This window comes from Coenobita brevimanus, chromosome 82 (assembly GCF_032717465.1).
Source record: "Coenobita brevimanus isolate Jiangsu-jjx chromosome 82, ASM3271746v2, whole genome shotgun sequence".
Lineage (NCBI taxonomy): Eukaryota > Metazoa > Arthropoda > Malacostraca > Decapoda > Coenobitidae > Coenobita > Coenobita brevimanus.
The window spans coordinates 3029511-3050000 of NC_137035.1; the positions used below are offsets into that span (position 1 = coordinate 3029511).

The 20490-nt window shown below is 43.1% G+C and overlaps 1 protein-coding gene and 1 non-coding gene across 2 annotated transcripts in view; one reads left to right on the forward strand and one right to left on the reverse strand.

Annotated features, from left to right (window-relative positions):
• The first annotated feature begins 1387 nt into the window (after positions 1 to 1387).
• LOC145409716 (5S ribosomal RNA) lies at positions 1388 to 1505 on the forward strand. Its single transcript, XR_013899163.1, has one exon. It is a non-coding gene; the product is annotated as a 5S ribosomal RNA (ribosomal RNA).
• Positions 1506 to 11545: 10040 nt separating this feature from the next.
• The window catches only part of LOC145409658 (dynein axonemal intermediate chain 2-like), a 46433-nt gene continuing 37488 nt past the window's right edge, over positions 11546 to 20490 (reverse strand). The window contains exons 10-13 of the mRNA XM_080280010.1: positions 16346 to 16495; positions 14599 to 14702; positions 14415 to 14514; positions 11546 to 11614 (exon numbers count right to left, since the gene is read on the reverse strand). Coding sequence (XP_080136136.1) covers positions 11546 to 11614; positions 14415 to 14514; positions 14599 to 14702; positions 16346 to 16495 — 423 coding nt within the window. The remainder of the gene's footprint in view (positions 11615 to 14414; positions 14515 to 14598; positions 14703 to 16345; positions 16496 to 20490) is intronic.

The following is a 20490-nucleotide window of genomic DNA, read 5'->3' on the forward strand; positions in this document are numbered from 1 at the left end:
CGTGTATAGACAATGACGGCCACCATTTGCAGGATGTCATCTTTAAAACATGATGAATAAAAACTGTATTGGATGAAGTTTCATGTGTGCAAATAATATTTTGATTTTCTTTAACTGTTATTTTTTCATTTACCTTTGAAACGTGGGAGGTTTTTCTGGGTCACCCTGTATGTGGTGGATATAAATGAGATCATTATTCCTTTTGGTTTCCTAACTGTCTCGCATGTATGCACACACACACACACACACACACACACACACACACACACACACACACACGTATCCACACTTTCTTACTCTCAGATTAGAAGTTATTGTCCTTGGAAACTGGCCACACACTGCCTTTATGATTAATTGTGTGCAGTACAATGAGGCTCTCCTGAATCTACAAAAAAATCGTCTGACAGTAGCTTAATCCCTGTCTACCTGGCCAAGCAGACCCATTGACCACAGGTAAGCAACTTTCCCTCAGGTGTCTTCCCATTGGTTTCCTACACCTGTAATGTGTGTACGTCTCAGTGTGGCATGTACTGTGCAGCGTTCCGTGATGTGGGTTACGTTGTATGGGCATATAGTACAAGGCACGTGTTGTCTGTGATGTCACCCAACCCAGCTCTTAAGATGGTGGCTGAGGAGGACTGAATGATGGCCTGATCTATGCCTAGGTAGGTGCACTCGATCAGATGAAAGTATGAAAAATAAACTACACAAGAATATCATCATTATAGAAATGGAAAACAATCCGGCCCACAGAAGTTCCTCACTCCTCCCCACAAACAAAGCTCTCCACAATAACGTGCTCCACCTTTGAAATAAACGTGGACCGCTATTCTCCTTGGTTAGCCTCGTGGACTTTGGCGAGAGTCTTTAAACTGAAGGAAAACGTCTGTTGTCGTCGTAGTTGCTGTTGTTGTTGTAGCCAAAGGTTCATCTGAAACTTGAACCCAGTGGACTGCAGGCTGAATATGTCCTCTTCTTGCAGTCCACCATCCTCATTTTGGGTGATAGGAAGAGAGGTGATGGACGTTTGTATGACCAGGCGTTGAGGACAATGGGTTATATTAGTGCCACCACGTGAAGGTGTCTGTCTCTAGCACCTCCATCGTAAGTTGGAGTAATATACGGAATTCTTAGTAATCGGCTAGAGTAGACATAACAAGAAGAAGTGCTCACCGTATCCAACACCTGCACCCATCAGATGCTCTAAGGGTTGCATGTATATGAGAAATGAGAAATATAGAAGAGAGGGCACTAAGCTGGCAGAGGATTATCGGCGAACGTTTGCTTATGGTTGTATAGTCAAAGAAACAATTTTCCCATTTCTGTCTGAAGAAATTTTACAACTGGCGAAATACAGTGAAAAACATATTTGTACTAGCGTGTGTTTCAGTACGGCCATACCACGTTGAGTACACCGCTTCCCGTCCGATCAGCGAAGTTAAGCAACGTTGGGTCTGGTTAGTACTTGGATGGGTGACCGCCTGGGAACACCAGATGCTGTTGGCATAAAGTTCTCCCTACGTGTCAAGTGAGGTTGGTGGAGGATTAGTGCCCCTCCCTGTAAAACAATTAACTCTAAGCCTTTGGCCACCCCCTTTGGGATACATGGCGTCTGGCAATGAATGAATGTGTGTTTCAGATGGTTCGATTCTTCCGCTATGTATTCGTCAAAGTTTGGGAAGATGCTTGCGTGTCTCTCTGTACGGTTCGTTTATCTAGACCCGATTCCAAGAGCAATTTATTGGCATCTAGTGTTATGTCCTCTTATCAGCAAAAACTGCCTATCGCCTTTCCATGGCCTTAGTAAAATGCACATTATTTTTACTATCGGCAGTTCAGGAGATATTATAACGGTGTGGATGTTAACACCGATTTCCGATAGACTGTCTTCTTCCCATCCTCCTCCTCTCCACCCACTTCACCTCCTTCTCTTCACCCCCATCTTCCCCCTTCCCTACACGCCAACCCCTACTTCACTCTCCCCCCTTCCACCTGGTCCTGCTCTCCTCACCACTGCTACTGCACATTCATAAATCCTTTCATTCCTCTCCTTTCCTCACCTCATCCCTCCCCTCTTCCCCACTTCACCCTCACACCCCTTCCCTTTCGCCTGTCTCCCCCCTTCACCCTGCCCCTTCCTGCTTCACCCCACACCCTAAAGTAGTCTCCTCACCCTCTCCTCTCCTCATCCCGTCATCCCTTCCCCTCTATGTCCCTCTCCTTCGCCCTTCCCTAAAGCTCTTCTTAGAGGAACTTGTTTACCGATATACGTGAATGCAGAGTGCCTGAGTGCTTTTCCTGTATCAATTATTAAAGGAATATGTTTATCTATATATACGAATGCAGATTGTTAGTGTGTTTATGTCTGAATCTGTCAGTAAAGACACATGTTTCCTTATAAATACGAATGCAGCTTTGAGTGTTTTTTTCCCAGTTACTAATAAAGCGAGGTGTGTTTATTCCTGCTTCTGTTAATAAAGGGATGTGTTTAGCCACGGATGCAAAATGTTTGTGTTTTATCCATCTGTTGTTAAAGACACATGTTAATCTCCATATAAAATAAATAAAAAAATGCTTGTGTGTTTTTCCTGCATTTGTTATTGTTGTCATGCGTGTTTTTCTGCATCTGTTACTAAAGACAAATGTTTATCAATGTATTTGAATGTGTATTGCTTCCGTGTTTACATCTAAAGCGGCATCAGAGTCAACTTCACTTGTTTACGGCCCTGTCTGTCAATCGGGAGGATGTGCGTCAGAGTTTGCGTGTCTGTCCTGTCTCGTTTGAGCTGTTTATTTAGCGTGAGTGTTGCTGTAATCTATTTCCCCGCCCCCCCCCCTCTCTCTCTCTCTCTCTCTCTCTCTCTCTCATCAATAACTAACTCCCCCATTTCACTTGACATGAACGATGCATACATTTCCACTCAAGTTAAATCACACATGCATATTGGACCATTTCCGGTGTGTGTGTGTGTGTGTGTGTGTGTGTGTGTGTGTGTCTGTCTGTGTGTGTGTGTGTCTGTCTGTCTGTCTGTCTGTCTGTCTGTCTGTCTCTCTTCTGTATTTGTACATGCAAGTGTTTCTCTGTTTCCATATTTGTGAGTCGTCTGTATGTTTATGTATGTATGTATGTATGTATGTAATGTATATGTGTGCTGTTCTGTATGTGTGTGCATGTGCTTCTCTATGCGCTTGTGTGTATGTATATTTGTGTGCATGTACATTTGTGTCTTCTCCATGAATACATGTACATGTATTTGCTTCCCTATGATATATGTTTGTGAATATGTGTGTGTGTCATGTATATATGTATGTGCATGAGCTTCTCAATGTACGCGCGCGTGTGTGTGTGTGTGTGTGTGTGTGTGTGTGTGTGTGTGTGTGTGTGTGTGTGTGTGTGTGTGTGTGTTTTCAGTTACCCAAGTTTTTCTGGTTCTTGACAACGTGTAGTTTTTAGAGCTTCACGTCTCTCAAAATTCTGCATACTTTGTGAATCCAAGTGTGTGTGTGTGTGTGTGTGTGTGTATTTGTTTCCCTTCAGCTCAGGTGTGTTAAGTGGACTACCGGTATATACACCTGCTAATGACACTGCTTACATCGAATCAGCCTCACGTCCCCTGAGTTTTCCTTTTGGCTTTTATCTTATTTTTATTTTTTGAGTGGATGGTAGTCGTCAAAATTTACGCTGTGGATTATGATATTAAAACTTCAGAATTACCTCCATTACCCTTTCCTCCGAGGGTGATTATTATTATTATTATTATTATTATTATTATTATTATTATTATTATCATTATTATTTCTTTATTTTTTGTACTTAACGTCATACTACTTATTTTAAAAGACTCCCTTGTTATCTAGTCAGAGTTAGAGAAGCAATTATTTGAGGGGGAAGCAATGTCCAAATCATTTTCATAAACAAAGGGACAGAGACAGACAAGAGAGAGAGAGAGAGAGAGAGAGAGAGAGAGAGAAACACGTCATTGGAGTGAAGTTGTAAAGGGTCGAAAGTTCCTGTTCTCGTCTCCCATACTCGAATATTACAGTTTTGTTCTTTCCCATTTTTTTCAAGTGTTTCTCGGAGAATATCCTACGTTGTTTCTCTGAACTCTAAAAACATTGCGTTATTTTTTTCTGTGTGTGTGTGTGTGTGTGTGTGTGTGTGTGTGTGTGTGTGTGTGTGTGTGTGTGTGTGTGTGTGTGTGTGTGTCTCGTCCCTCTTTCGTGCTGTTTCTTCCCTTTTGTCTGGATCTCTACACCTGGACAGATGGAAAACAAAGCTAACATTAAATCGTGACTCAAACATATTTTCGTCCCTCTCTTTCTTATACTTCTTTCGTCCCAGATTTTTCGATTTCCTCAACGTGAGAATTGTGGAGTTTCTTTTAACAGGGGAGAAGGGAGGGAGGGAGGAAGAAGGAAGGGAGGAGGAAGAAGGGAGGGAGGAGGAAGGAGGGAGAGAGGAGGAGGGAGGGAAGGAGGAAGGGAAGACCAACGGGGGAAGAAAGGGAGGGAGAGGAAAGAGTGTGAGGAAGGGGGAAGATGTAGGGCTCTGGTGGTGGGAGGAGGAGAGTGGAGATTATGAGTGTGGGGGAAGGTGGGGAACGCTGTGAGAGTGGAGATGGGGAGAACATGGGGTAGGGGGGTAGGAGGGGGGAATATGAGGGTGGCGGAAGGAGAGAGGGGCTGTTGAGGTGGGGAAAAATGGAAACTCTGAAAGGGGAAGGAAGGGGAAGATAATAAGGGTTGAGGAAGGTGGGGGAGGGGGAACTGTAAGAGTGGGGGAAGAAGGGGGAATATGGGGTGGGGTGGCCTCTTCTGGCCTGGCGGGAGGGGTCTGGGGGCTAAGAAAAGTAGGTCTCTATAGACTGACGAGATCTGTCACTTGGTCTGGTCTTGTGATGACAGAGGATTTTAGGTCTGACTTGAGAGAAATGTGGAGAGGAGAGGCTTAGTGCTAGGAGGGGCTTAACGTTGATGTTCGGAGTATGTTGGGTCTGTGAGATGTGGTCTGTAAAGTGTGGTCTGTAAAGTGTGGTCTGTGAGGTGGTCTGTGAGGTGGGGTCTGTATGGTGTGGTCTGTGATGTGTGGTCTGTGAGGTGTGGTCTGTGAGGTGGGGTCTGAATGGTGTGGTCTGTGAGGTGTGGTCTGTGTGGTGTGGTTTCTGAGGTGTGGTCTGTGAAGTGTGGTCTGTGTGGTGTGGTCTGTGAGGTGTGGTCTGTGAAGTGTGGTCTGTGTGGTGTGGTCTGTGAGGTGTGGTCTGTGAGGTGTGGTCTGTTAAATGTGGTCTGTGAAGTGTGGTCTGTGAGGTGTGGTCTGTTAGGTGTGGTCTGTGTGGTGTGGTTTGTGAGGTGTGGTCTGTGAAGTGTGGTCTGTTAGGTGAAGTGTATGAGATAAAAAAGGTCTGATCATCTTTATCCTCTTACATTCAATGACAATCTTTACTTCTTATATTTCCGAACGCTTTTCCTCAACTTGGGAAAGACCTCTCGTACTGAAGGGGTTATTGAAGGCTGTATCTAACCCAGCCAAGCCACAAGGCCCCCCTACGCTGAATAAAATCGTCCGGAGGTGGGAAGAATATATGAATAAAAATCGTCCTGTCCTTGAAGGGGTTAAGATCCACTGAGTTTTGGTGATGGTATTTTTTTTATCTTATCTCCCGACGCTTTTTTTTTTTAATTCATACAGATCCTCGTGCTGAAGGGGATTATTGTAAGTTCTGTCTGCCTCCTCTCGTTCAAAAAATCCCCCCACTCGAAAAATCCCCCACTCGAAAAATCCCCCCACTCGAAAAATCCTCCCACTCGAAAAATCCACCCACTCGAAAAATCCACCCACTTGAAAAATCCCCCACTCGAAAAAATCCACCCACTCGAAAAATCCACCCACTCGAAAAATCCGCCCACTCGAAAAATCCCCCACTAGAAAAAAAATCCACCCACTCGAAAAATCCACCCAATCGAAAAATCCACCCAATCGAAAAATCCACCCAATCGAAAAATCCACCCAATCGAAAAATCCACCCAATCGAAAAATCCACCCAATCGAAAAATCCACCCAATCGAAAAATCCACCCAATCGAAAAATCCACCCACTCGAGAAATTCCCCACTTGAAAAATGCCCCTCTCGAAAAATCCCCTCCACTTGAAAAATCCCCCCACCCGAAAAATCCCCACTCGAAAAATCTCCCACTCGAAAAATCCCCCAATCAAAAAATCACCCCACCCGAAAAATCACCCACTCAAAAAATCACCCCACTCGAAAAATCACCCCACTCGAAATATTCCCCCCACTCGAAAAATCACCCCACTCGAAAAATCACCCCACTCGAAAAATCACCCCTCTCGAAAAATTCCACCACTCGTAGAATCCCTCTACTCGAAAAATCCCCCCACTCGAAAAATCCCCCTCACTCGAAAAATCCCCCCGAGCTGAGGAAAATCGTCTGGGATAGCAGAGAAAAAAAATATATATAAAAAAAACTTCCTCGAGAAAATCCATTAACTTAGAAGGATAAGGCCTGATACAGCGTCAAAATTTCCCTCCTATCCCCAAATCCCTGATACTAGACTTGTTGTACTATTACCCTGATACCTGCTTCAATTTGCCCTAAGCTGCCATGAGAGTTTCCCTAATATTCATCATTATATTTGCCTTATTTCTCCCTAATATTTGACCTAATGTTTCTCCTAATACTCTTAATACATATCCTAATCTTTGCCTAAGTTGCCTCTCCTAATATCCCTAATACTTCCACTGACTGGGTTAATTCTGATGATAAGGCCTAGATAGATAAGAATTCTGTGATATGAGGTCAAGTAGATAAAGCCCCATATGATCCCTAATATTTACCAGAGGACATTGATAAGCTGAAGATAAGATGTGTGGGTAATAGATAGATAATAGATAGACGGATCTGTGGATTCATACTGTCATACTTAACATACTTAGGGTGACTCGTTCTTAGCTTAATAAAATCGTCTGGAGTTAGCTGGAGTAGAAAGCTAGAGTTGTCGCTACCATGAGAAGGTTCATAAGTAATAGCTTTAGCTCTCAGGTTTCTATGACTCACTCTCAGGTAAATTAAATCGTCCACGCACACACACACACACACACACACACACACACACACAAAGAAACAGAGAGAGAGAGAGAGAGAGAGAGAGAGAGAGAGAGATGAAACTACTGATGCTGCTTCGAACACATCTCAGATTCAGGGATTCGAATCTATAGGGAAATAAACCCAACCAAATTAAGCCACTCCTCCCAGCCTCAGTCTCTCTCACAGCCATGGATGATGCGGGTTTATTCTTGGAGTTTTCACCTTCCCCTTGGATTATACAGTGATACAATGAGTGATAAGGCCAGTGAAAGTGACAGTGACGACGGTGTTACAATGAGTGGTAATAGTAGTAACAGTGAAGACGGTGTTATAGTGATTGATAATAGCAATGGTAGTGACTTTACAGTGATTGATAGTAGCAATGACAGTGACAGTGATTTTATAGTGATTGATAATAGCAATAACAGTGACATTGATTGTATAATGATTGATAATAGTTTTGACAGTGGCAGTGACTTCACAGTGAGTGATACTAGCAATAACAGTGACAGTGATTTTATAGTGATTGATAATAGCAATGATAGTGACAGCGATTTTATATCGAATGATAGTAGCAGTGACAGTGACATAGAGTAATAAGAGCAGTGACAGTGGCAGGGAGTAATAACAGCACAGTGACAGGGAGTTATAATAGCAGTGACATTGACAGTAATAACAGCAGTGACAGTGACAGGGAATAATAGCAGTGACAGTGACAGGGAATAATAGCAGTGACAGTGACAGGGAATAATAGCAGTGACAGTGACAGTAATAATAGCAGTGACAGTGACAGTAATAACAGCAGTGACAGTGACAGTAATAACAGCAGTGACAGTGACAGTAATAATAGCAGTGACAGTGACAGGGAATAATAGCAGTGACAGTGACAGGGAATAATAGCAGTGACAGTGACAGTAATAATAGCAGTGACAGTGACAGGGAGTAATAATAGCAGTGACAATGACAGTAATAATAGCAGTGACAGTGACAGTAATAACAGCAGTGACAGTGACAGTAATAATAGCAGTGACAGTGACAGTAATAACAGCAGTGACAGTGACAGGGAGTAATAATAGCAGTGACAGTGACAGGGAGTAATATAGCAGTGGCAGTGACAGTAATAATAGCAGTGACAGTGGCAGGGAAGAATAGCACAACAACAACGAGTAATAAAAGCAGTGACAGTGAAAGTGATCTAATACTAGCAGTGACAGTGCAATGACTACAGTGCTGCAGTGAGTGATGAGAGTGGTGACAGCCACACTACTCCTACTCAGGTAACAAAAAATGGTAGAACTAATAATTTACCTAAAAAAAATAAAGTACACATGCCAGTACTATACCCGTTTTACCTTAAATTGACCTAAAATTGCCCTCTCTCCATCTCAAATTCTTACTAGAATATGATGACAGTCACGAAGAAGTGCTGTCCAAAGGCTGTAGAACCATTGAAAATCTGGGCCAAGTTAAGGGAATAGATTAACACTAGACTACGAGGCCAGTCACGAAGAAGTGCTGTGGAGAGGCTGTAGAACCATAGAAGATCTGAGCCAAGTTAAAGTAATGAATTAACACTCCAATATGATGCCAGTCACGAAGAAGTGCTGTGGAAAGGAATGTAGAGACACAGTATTGTAATCTTGTGCCTCTCGGCGTACGTGAAACTGCAAAAGGACGAAAGTTGGGGGCCAAGTTATCGTAACAGATTAACACTCGAATATGGTGCAAGTCACGAAGAAGTGCTGTGGAAAGGAATGTAGAGCCACAGTATTGTCTTCTTGTACCTCTGGATGTACATAAAATCAACTGAAAAAGGACGAAAATCTGGGCCAAGTTAAGGTAAAAGACTTATAGTTCACCACATCGCACAACACATTGAACTCACACCTCCTACCTCTTACCCTCCCTCCCATCCGAGCAAAACACTTCTTTCACCGCTACTGGCATGGTGAGTGTTCCTTTTTTTATTCCTGTGGCTTTTCGTATCAGTGGCTATTACTGTTCTGTGACTTTTTCAGATTTCCCATCTTGACTGTTTTCATTCATGTATTTCTTCTTTGGCACTATTTCATCTCAGTTACTATTTAAGTTTTTGCTATTATTATAATTTATGTGACAATCTTCATATCTATTTTTTTTTTCCGTGACGTCTCTTGTCCGTGATTATTTTCAGGGTTGTGACTGTGTTCCTTTCCTTAAATATTTCAGTTTCAGTGATTTGTAATTTCTTTGACCCCATTCCTATGACTAATTTAATTTTTGTTACTATTTTCGTACCTACAACAAATTTTTCCCCATTTTCATATTTGTCACTATTTTTCACTTTCTGATTTTTTTTTCGTGATAAGTTTCATATTTGTGACTATATTCATTTTTGTATCTTTGTTTTTGTTTAATATCTTTGGCTATTTTCATGTGTGTGACTCGTTATATATATGACTATTCTGTTCTGTGACCATTTTAATTTATGTGACTATTTTCATTCCCTTCACTTTTCTTTTTCTGAGACGGCTTTCATTTATGTGTCTCTCTCTTTATGTTGTAGGTATATTTTTCTTGCAGGATAAGTAACGTGATATATATGTTAGTGTATTTCCTGTATATATTTAATTTGCTACATTTTTTTTATGGTATAGTAATAACACAGATATATAAAATAGCATTAGTTGACGGTTCACATTTTCATTTAGGTGTCCTCGTTTATACTTTTTTTTTTATTGGACCTGTGAGGCTGAACCATGATTCCAAGGGCTTCAGTGATGTGTAAATGAGTGTGTGGCTCATTTCACTGGGTTTATTTATTGGTAGTTCTCTCATTATCGTATTTTCTCTTTGCTTCCTGGATCCTACCTCACCCCATTCTTAAGTGGGAAGAAAGCTGGATGTTCATAGTGGCTATGATGTTTGTATAATTTTGTAAATGAGTGGTAATTAATAAACAGGTATATAATAAAACAGAGTTGATAATTATTCTCATTTTCATATATGTGGCTTTTTCTTTTATCTGTATCATGGGGCACCTTAATCCTATTAGGGGTGGCCACAAACAAATCGTCTCCATGTCATACTGTCCCCCACCATTTGGCTGCCCTTTCTCCATCTCACACACTCCTCTCTCATATACCTCCCCATCTCATCCTTCCATCTCTTCCTCGGTTCCCCCTCCCACTCCGCCTTCCCACTACGCCTCGTACGTAGTCAACCTCATTCTCCATCCTCTCCATATGCCCAAATCATCTAAAAATCTAGAAGAGCAGCCCCATTTACTGAAATTGATTTTTTAATGAACAGGATTAGGTTTCACAATTATGCAGTTCATTTATGATTCCCAAATTCTGCGGAAAATTACTATGATGCTGCTGCCACTAAGGTTAAGTTTGTTTGCATTTGCAGACAGGTCGACTCGGCCCCAGAACTTATTCGTCCCCAAGGCCTTCCGGTTAGGGTAGAGTAGGTTAGGTTAAGTTAGGTGAAGTTTGATGAAGTTAGATGAAGTTTGACAAAGTTTAGATTAAGTTGGATTATGCGGAGTTAAGACAGAAGGGACAAAACAACTAGCGACGGGCTAAGCAGAGGACCGAATCGACCTGAAAGTCACCCAGTGAAGGCCACCATTTAGTCGCGTTTTGTGGGGAAATCTATAAGGCTGTGTGATTCATAATATTTTTCATTTCCGTAATTTTTCAATTATTTTTTTCTATTATTTTGATAATTAGGATACATTTCACTGGAAAGTAAAAGAGAAAAAAAAAGTACTGTATATACTGTATTATCCTAAATTGTATGCATGGGAAGCGTCCTAAATTTTCACTTTTTTTTTATCATACAGAAAAAGGTTAATTGAAACACAGGTATGCAATCAGGTGTATATTTATTTATTTATATTTGTATCTAAAAGCCTTTGCTAAGCTATGTTAATGAGACCTTGTTCATTAAATTCAGACGAGTGGTTACAGAGCTGTGGTACATCATCATCATCATTATCACCATCATCATCAACACCACCATCGTCGTCGTCGTCATCATCATCATCATCATCATCATCATCATCATCATCAACATCGTCATCATCATCATCATCATCATCATCATCATCATCATCATCATCATCATCATCATCATCATCATCATCATCATCATCATCTTTACGTACTCTCCTACGCCTACCTACTCATGCTCATGTACGCTTCCACTCTAGCATGCAATCTTACATTGCCTAATCTCCAGGTAACGTACTCTCCTACGCCTATGTACTCACACTCTTTCATTCTCTCTCACTCGTAAAGCTCTCCAGGATACGTACTCTCCTTCCTACGAACTCTTTTACGTACTCTCATGAACTCTCCTACGCCTACGAACTCTCTTACGTACTCTTTCATGTACGTAGGCTACCCTTCACCTACTCTCCTACGCCTACGTACTCTCTATCGTTCTCTCCGGCTTAGCGTTCTCCAGATCCACTGCTTGAGTAGCTCTTAGGCTCCTCGTTATCTCCTCCTGTTTCTTCCACCTGGGGGGAGAGAAGTGGAGGGGTTAGAGCTGGAAGAAGTGGAGAAAATAAAATGAAAGAAGTGGGGGGTTAGAGGTGGAGGGAGAAGTGGAGGGGATATGAGTGGAGGGGTTAGAGAGGAAGGGAGAAGTGTGTGTGTGTGTGTGTGTGTGTGTGTGTGTGTGTGTGTGTGTGTGTGTGTGTGTGTGTGTGTGTGTGTGTGTGTGTGTGTGTGTGTGTGTGTGTGTGTGTGTGTGTGTGTGTGTGTGTGTGTGTGTGTGTGTGTGTGTGTGTGTGTGTGTAGGCGCAAAGTAAGGTTAAATGGGGTTGTATAATACCCATCCATCAACGTAATTAAACAAGGCTTCTTCACTTGTTTCACTCTTCACGTTCACTCTGGCACACGTTCACTCTGGCTCACATTCACTCTGGCTCACATTCACTCTGGCTCACACTCACTCTGGCTCGTCCATCTTCACTCTGGCGGTGATTTTAGTCTTCTTGTAGCGTGTCCAGAGTAAGAATAAGATGCTACCAAGATTCCACACTTTTCCCAGAGCACTTCTTCGTGACTTGCACAGTAACTAGTAGTAATGTCTTGTTTAATTTAAATGACAGAATAAGGCAACACCACGAATCTGAATCCTTTCCATAGCATTTCTTCGTGACTAGGACCATATTCTAGTGCTACTCTATTGGTACAACTCAGCACTGGAGTGAGTGAGACAGAGAGAGAGAGAGAGAGAGAGAGAGAGAGGAGGGAGAAGGAGAGGGGGCAATTTTTAGTTCGTTTATGCAAAAAGGGTGAGAGAGAGAGAGAGAGAGAGAGAGAGGGAGGGAGGAAGAGAGAGAGAGAGAGAGAGAGAGAGAGAGAGAGAGAGAGAGAGAGAGAGAGAGGGAGGGAACAATTTTAGGTCAAGTTAGAGTAAAAAGGGTGCAATTAATTACTCTCCCTAATTACCCCTTGTGTATCAATTAAGGCTTTTGTCATGGATATTGTGTTTCGGTGCAAATAGCCTCTTGTTATTATCGTACTTGTTAATGGGAAAATAATAGGGAGATGTAGACAGAGAATGAGGAGGAGAAGTAGACAGAGAATGAGAGAGGGAATGAGGGAGGGAAGGAAGAAGGAGGCGAAGCATACAGAAGGAGAGAGGGAAGGAGGGAGGAAGGGAGGGAAGCAGAGAAACGCAGACATAGAAAGAGGAAGGAAAGTGGACAGGGAGGAAAGGAAGGAAGAGGGAAGGAGGAAAGTATGGAGGAAAGTAGACAGGGAAGGAAGAGTAAAGTTGACATGGAGGGAAGGAGGGAGGGAATAGACATAGGGAGTATATAGGGAGGGACAGGAGTAGGAAGAGAGATGAGAAAGTAAGCAGGAAGGGAGGGAAATAAAAAGGGATGGAGGGAATGAAATAAGGAGGAGAAAGTAGGTAAGGAGGATGGAAAGTCCATAGGGAGGAAGGGAGGGAAGCAGACAGAGATGGAAGGAATGAGAGAAGGAAAGGGCTTGGTGTGTGTGTGTGTGTGTGTGTGTGTGTGTGTGTGTGTGTGTGTGTGTGTGTGTGTGTGTGTGTGTGTGTGTGTGTGTGTGTGTGTGTGTGTGTGTGTATGTGCTTACTCTCCATTTCCTATTTTCCACTGACCTTCTCTTCCCATTTCTCTCTCCCCTCTTTCCTTCCTCATCTCTTCTCCATTTCCTCCAGTTTTTCCCTTCTCCTCCATTCCTCCTCCTCCTCCATATCATCATCATCATCATCATCACCACCATCACCATCATCATCATCATCATCATCATCATCATCATCATCACTCACCTGAATCTGATTACTGTTGTTGTTGTTGTTGCTGGTGTCATCCGGGGCTTGAGTCACCTGCACAGCCACGGCAGCTCCTCCTCCTCCTCCTCCTCCTTCCTCTTCCTCCTCTTCCTCTCTTCCCTCCTCCCTCCTCTGCTCCTCCTCCTCCCTCTGTATCTGAGCCTGAAGCTGAAAATAATAATGATTCTCTCTCTCTCTCTCTCTCTCTCTCTCTCTCTCTCTCTCTCTCTCTCTCTCTCTCTCTCTCTCTCTCTCTCTCTCTCTCTCTCTCTCACACACACACACACACACACACACACACACACACACACACACACACCAGGGGAAGCTAGGCAATAAGGCACATTTGCACATTGATTGGCCACGCTTCCCCATTTACCCCGCTTTGGTCTGTTGGAGTCGTATTCTGGGTGACAGTGAAAGGCTCCGTAATTCCTTTTCCTCAGCGATTTATTCTGTGTCTACCTATCTATTTATCACACAGAATACTGAGGTTTACAGTAGTATTCGGGATAAATCGCTTAGGGGGAGGCGTTACGAAGCTTCCTATCCATGTGACAAAGATCCCTAACCTCTCCTCATCCCCACTGATGGTCAGGTGTAATCAGACTCGAGGGGCTATTTGACTAGTAACCAAGGAGACTCATTCCTACCTCATAACTAAAGCTGATGAAAACGAACTGAATATACTCTTTTTACTTTAACTTGGCCTAAAAATGACATATATCCAATTTCAGCAGTGAGTGGTAATACTAGACAAACATTAAAATATGATGCTAGTCACGAAGAAGTGCTATGGAAATGACATAGCTCCGTAGAATAGTCTCTATTTTGCCAGAGTTACGTAGAGGAAAAAATCTGGGCCAACTTAAGATGAAGAGAGTATAACAGTGTACAGGACGTGAAAGTAGGCTAGTTCCATCAGATGAAGACACTATAGTAGCCAAATAAATCGCTAAAGAAAATGCGTTGCACATTCTCAAAGCCACTCAACCCCCACTCACCTCAGCAACCTGTCTGTAGTACTCCTCCTCCGCTTCCTTAATAGGATTCTTAGGATTCTCTGGCTCCTCTCCTCCTCCTCCTCCTACGGCTCCTCCTCCTACGGCTCCTCCTCCTACGGCTCCTCCTCCTACTCCTCCCAAGGATCCTCCTGGTGGGGGCCCTCCTCCTCCTCCTGCTCCTTCCCCTCCTCCTCCCCTCCCAGCTCCTCCTTTCACTCTCTCCCTTAACCTCTGCTCCTTGTGCCTCGCCTCTAAGACTCTCTCTCTTCTTGTCTCTCTTTCTAAAATCTGAAAATGAAAATAAAGAAAAGTTGGAGGAAGGGGGACTGATATGAAAATCACAGAACATTTTCCCGTTGAACCCAGTAGCTTACTTTTCACTAAATACTAGCCACTAACAGACGATTTTATGAAGGGGACTTCTTGTAGTGGAGGGGTTAATGGAGGCTGTCAAACCCCTCCAGAGAGACAGGGATTTGGGCAAATAAAATCATCTGGTGGTAGCAGTAAAATCAAAGAATGTATGTCATTTGATTCGAGGGGTTAAACATTATTTCCATGACTACTTACCTCCCCACAACCACTCCACAACCACTCCACAACAACACTCCACAACCACTCCACAACACCCACCCCACAACCACCCCACAACACCCACTCCACAACCACCCCACAACACCCTCTCCACAACCACCCCACAACACCCACTCCACAACCACCCCACAACACCCACTCCACAACCACCCCACAACACCCACTCCACAACCACCCCACAACACCCATTCCACAGCCACCACCTAACAGTCCTATCCGTATGCTATTTTGCCATGCTCTCAAACACTCATTAGTCATCATCTATTTCTATTAATTTCTATTCATTTTAAGGATCGATCCACCCAGAAAGCACCATAAGATACGAGTGGTCTGTTAATTTACGTGACTATTTAACTATCACTCCACAACATCCACTTTACACCCCCTCCACAACCACTCCAAAACCACACACCACACCCACACCACCACCAATCATTCACTTCCTACTACCTCCTATATTTTCTCCACAATCTCCACTCCTTAAACTCACTTATATTCATTACCACAAATTGCAACTTAAAGCCCCTCCACAACCACTTCTACTCATTGCTAATTTACTCGTTGACTCATATCTATCACTCCACAGTCACCTCTACTCACCACCTTACACTCATTGACTCATATCACTCCATAGTCATCCACTCACTCCATAACCTCTACTTCACTTCCATCACACCACCACACTTCCACTACCACCACCACCCCATTTCCATCACCACTCTGCAACCACACCCAGTCAATCAGATTCGCAAAGAGCCACTAAAAAAAAGTCCACATCCGTTGCTCCACGTCCACTCTTCCACTCTTCAATTCTACCCATGCCACAGCAACTCCACGACCACAACACCACATCAACCACACCACAGCCTCCACTTCACTACCACCAAAGATCCACCGCCACTCAGAATCACTCCACCACTTCACTACCTCAGCCACTGAACAATCACTCGTTCTGATCACAACCACTGTAGCACCGATCATTCATTCCATCCCACTCCATTACCACTCAACATCCACTACACCCACTCAACATCCACTCCACCCACTGAACATTCACTCCACCCACTGAACATTCACTCCACCCACTGAATATCCACTCCACATCCTCTCCACCCACTCCACATCCACTCCACCCACTGAATATCCACTCCACATCCTCTCCACCCACTCCACATCCACTCCACTCACTCCACCCACTCCACATTCACTCCACCCATTCCACATTCACTCCACCCACTCCACATTCACTCCACCCACTCCACATTCACTCCACCCACTCCACATCCACTCCACCCACTCCATCCACTCCACATCCACCCATTCCACACTGTACTCACGGCGGTAAAAGCAGCCTTCTCGTGTCTGTCTGATGGGTGGACGAGGCGAGGTGGAAGGTGGAGCAGTGATAGTGTGCCTTTCTGTGACCCCACCCCCAGCAGCCGCCCTCCACTGTGACACCACACCACCTCCACACCCTCATCCACCACCTAAAGAGAAAAGTGGAGGGTTAGAAAGTGGAGAGGTGGATGGATACTTTAGAGAAGTTGCTAGATATGAAATGGATGGACCTATAGAGAGAAGTGGGTGGATAGATACTGGGGAAAAGTGGATGAATATCTGTGAGAAAGTGGATGGGTAGGTGCTAGGTGTATAAATGGATATAGAGACAAAATGCTTAGTGCAATAAGGAACGTGGAAGGCTCAATCTCCCTTCTCTGTGACACTATCGTACCTCTGCATTCTCATCCACCACCTGAGGGAGAATGAACGAACAACTACGAGAGAGAGAGCATCATCTTCATCACCATCATTATCATCATCATCATCATCATCATCATCATCACTGTCTGATCTCCTAGAAGAAAAGTCTATCTATCTATCTATAGCCCGACGACCTAATCCCGCGAAGGGTGGCCGCAGACAAAACGCCTCCAGGGCGCTCTGTCACCCACCATTTGACTACCCTCCCCCCAACTCACCCCCCCTCCCTCATATATGAATAAAAGGACAGAAAAACGAAGCAAAGAAGAAAGGAGAACAAAGAATGACAGTAATCAAGAGGCAAATGGGCTTTGAGAATACGTGGAATACTTACACAGTGTTCATTACGAAACAAATTAATATACTTAGCCTAGGACGTCTTCTAAGTCTTAATCATACTACATCCTGATGGTTTTCTTTAATTTGGGGAAGATTTTTTCGAGCAAATAGGGTTAGATGTAGGGTTTATTTCCCACAATACTCTTTTTACTCTCACCTGACCTAAAATTGTCATCTCTCCACCTTGAACACAGAGCTGCAATAATACATCAGCACTAGAATAGGGTGCTAGTCACGAGTAAGTGCTGTGAAAAGGATGCTGAGCTGTCTTTTTAGCTACGTGAAGTAAAGTGCAAAATGACTAAAACCAGGGCCTACAGGTAAAAGGTCAAGGCAGCATAACAGCGTAGGTCACTGCAAGGTAAGGTGAAGGTGAAAAGGGTATATGTTTTTCTCTTCATCTGAATAAAATCGTCTGGAAGTAAGAAGTATATAATGAAAACTAGGTAGCCTAATTGAGGGAGGTTAATAACAGTGGTTTGGGTGTTAATGAGGTTGGAGAATAGGTGGAATTATTGTAATTAGGTTGGTACGAAACTGTTAAGGACGTAGGAAGCGTAGCGAAAATGTATGTTGGTGACAGAGACAGACAGACAGTGAGACAGACAGAGAGACAGAGTGAGACAGAGACACAGACAAACAGACAGAGCTAATGAAAGAGAGACAGACAGCGACAGACAGAGAGGGACAAGAAGATAAAAGAAAGGGTTAGTGACAGGACTGGATCAAGAAACAAGAGACTGGTGAAGTGCCAAAGGGTTGAAAGGAGAGAGAAAAACAGGAGAGGAATGCAATAGACTAGGAGAGAGGGGAGGGAAATTTGAGGAGGGAGGGAGAAAGAAGTGGAGAGAAGAGGAGGAAAAGAGGGAGACAGAAAGAAGAAGAGGGAGAAAGAGAGAGAGAAAGAGGGAAAGAGGAAGATTTAGGAGAAGCAGGGAGAAGGATATGGATAAGGAGAAAGAAGGAGAGGGGAGGGAGAAAGAGGGAAGGAGGAAGTTCAGGTGAGGGAGGGAGGGAGAAAAAGGAGAAAGATTGAAGGGGGGGAGATAGAAAGAAACGAGGAAGAGAAGGGGAGGAAGAGGAGAAGGGGGAAGCGATGGAAAGGAGAGAAGGGAGGAAGGAGAGAGAGAAGCGGAAAATAAGATTAGGATTTAGGAGTGAAAGGAATAAATCTTGAAAGAGGAGTTTAGACGAGAAGGATCAACAGAGGCTGAATGAAACGGATTGAGAGAGAGCGAAAGAGAGACAGAGACAGAGACAGACAGAGACAGACAGAGACAAAGACAGACAGACAGACAGATAGGCGGATGGACAGACAGAAGGACGGAAGGACAGAGACAGACAGACAGAAGGACAGACAATCAGAAATACAGATAAACAAAAAGAAAGACAGACAGACAGACAGAAGGACAGGCAGAAAGAAAGTTTGAGAGAATGTGAGTGAGAGTGAGAAAGTCTGTGAATATATATGAAGCAGTTTGAGCGTGATACAGTGGAAGGTGAGAGAGAGAGAGAGAGAGAGAGAGAGAGAGAGAGAGAGAGAGAGGGGGGAGATCAAGTAAAAAAAAAAAAAAAAGCCAAGTGTATAACTCTATATTTTGTCATGAAGATCTAAAGCCCTAAATTGGGAATATGTACAGTCAGTCAAAAAATTATAGGAACATATTTACGGTAGATCAAAAAGTACTAGAACATATGTACAGTCATTCATAAAATTATAGGAACATGTACAGTCGATCAAAAAATTATAGGAACATGTGTACAGTTGATCAAAAAATCATGGATGCACACTTGGGGCGATACTAACACCACAGACTTTGGCAACTGGGAAATGCACGATTATTTTTCCTCGCTGGATTGATTAGATTTTCACATATCGCTTTTTGATGGTTGTTTTCCAGTCGGTATTGTTACTGTATGCATTTCTTTTATATTGAAATATTGTTCCTTGGACTTCACAGGGTATACTCGTACAAATCATTTCGGATATCTTTGCAGCCTTCTTGCTCGATACTTTCCTGACCGATTGTACATTCTGAAATAAGGTGAATCATTTTTAAGTAAGTATTCAGTATCAGACAAGCAGAATGACACCTTCTTCTTCTTCTTCTTCTTCTTCTTCTTCTACTTCTTTTTCTTCTTCTTCTTCTTCTTCTTCTTCTACTTCTTCTTCTTAACAACTACTACTACAACTGTTACTTCTTTTTCTTCTCCATCTTCTTCTTCTTCTTCTCCTTCTTCTTCTTAGCTACTACTACTACTACTACTTCTTCTTCTTCGTCTTCTTCTTCTTCGTCTTCTTCCTCTTCTTCTTCTTTTTCTTCTTCTTCATCTTCTTTTATTTTCTCCTTCGTCACTCTCATCTCTAGCTAAAGTATCAACATGAGAAACCTTGCACTCCCGAACACCTCGCTTTTGTTAACTCAATATCACCCACTTTTTCGATTAAATTTCCAAGCTACTTCTCAAAAAAATATATATATATCAGACACAATTTCGTCAGTGAGAGGCAGGGAAGTAAAACTGAATGGAGACGGGAAAATCGCTTATGTGAGAACCCGACGCAGAAATTGGCTGCCTGGAAAATGTCACCAAAGCGAGTAATGAAGGGGAAAAAAAAAAAAAAAAAAAGTGTATTTCACGTTTTTATACTTTTTCTATGGAGGGGGGGTTAGGGTAGCGATTTTAAGGCCTACAATTAAAGGGGTTTTTCTTTTTTCTTTTCTTTTTTTTTCTGCCTCTAGACGATTTTTCTCCGGCTTTGGAGACACTTCAAGGGGATGATGGAGCCTCTGTCTAGCCTCTCTCGTGCGAAAAGTTCATTTGTGTGAAAATAGATTGATGTAAAGTCCTTTTTTTTTTTCGTTCTATTCTTGTTGCCTGCAGACGATTTTATACAGCATAGGAAGACACTTCTGGGAAGAAAAAATGGAGGCTACTTCTAATCCCCCTCCCCCAGTCAGAGAAGTCTGTCCCAATCTGAATAAAATCGTCTGAAGGAAGAAAGAATTAACCAGCCTTACATATCATTTGATTCACGGGATTTGCCACTTAAATCCGAGGATGTATTATTGTTTTATTTAATTATTGCTGCCATCAGATGATTGTATTCAGTTTTGGATGGACTCTTAGAGCTGGAGGGGTTAGAGTATATATTCTTCATTAACACAAGTAAGATAAATAAAATCGTCCGTTGGTAGCTTAATGAAATTTTTAAATATATCATCGAAGTGAAGGGATTCAGCCAAGGGCATAGTAGTCCCCCTCTAGGTTCCCTCCAGATCCCCTCCAAGACCCCTCCAGCACGTCCAAACTCAGGTCTCTCTCCACGCTCCCTTCCAGGTCCCCCTCAGGTCCCCTCCAGGTTCCTTCCAGGTCTTCT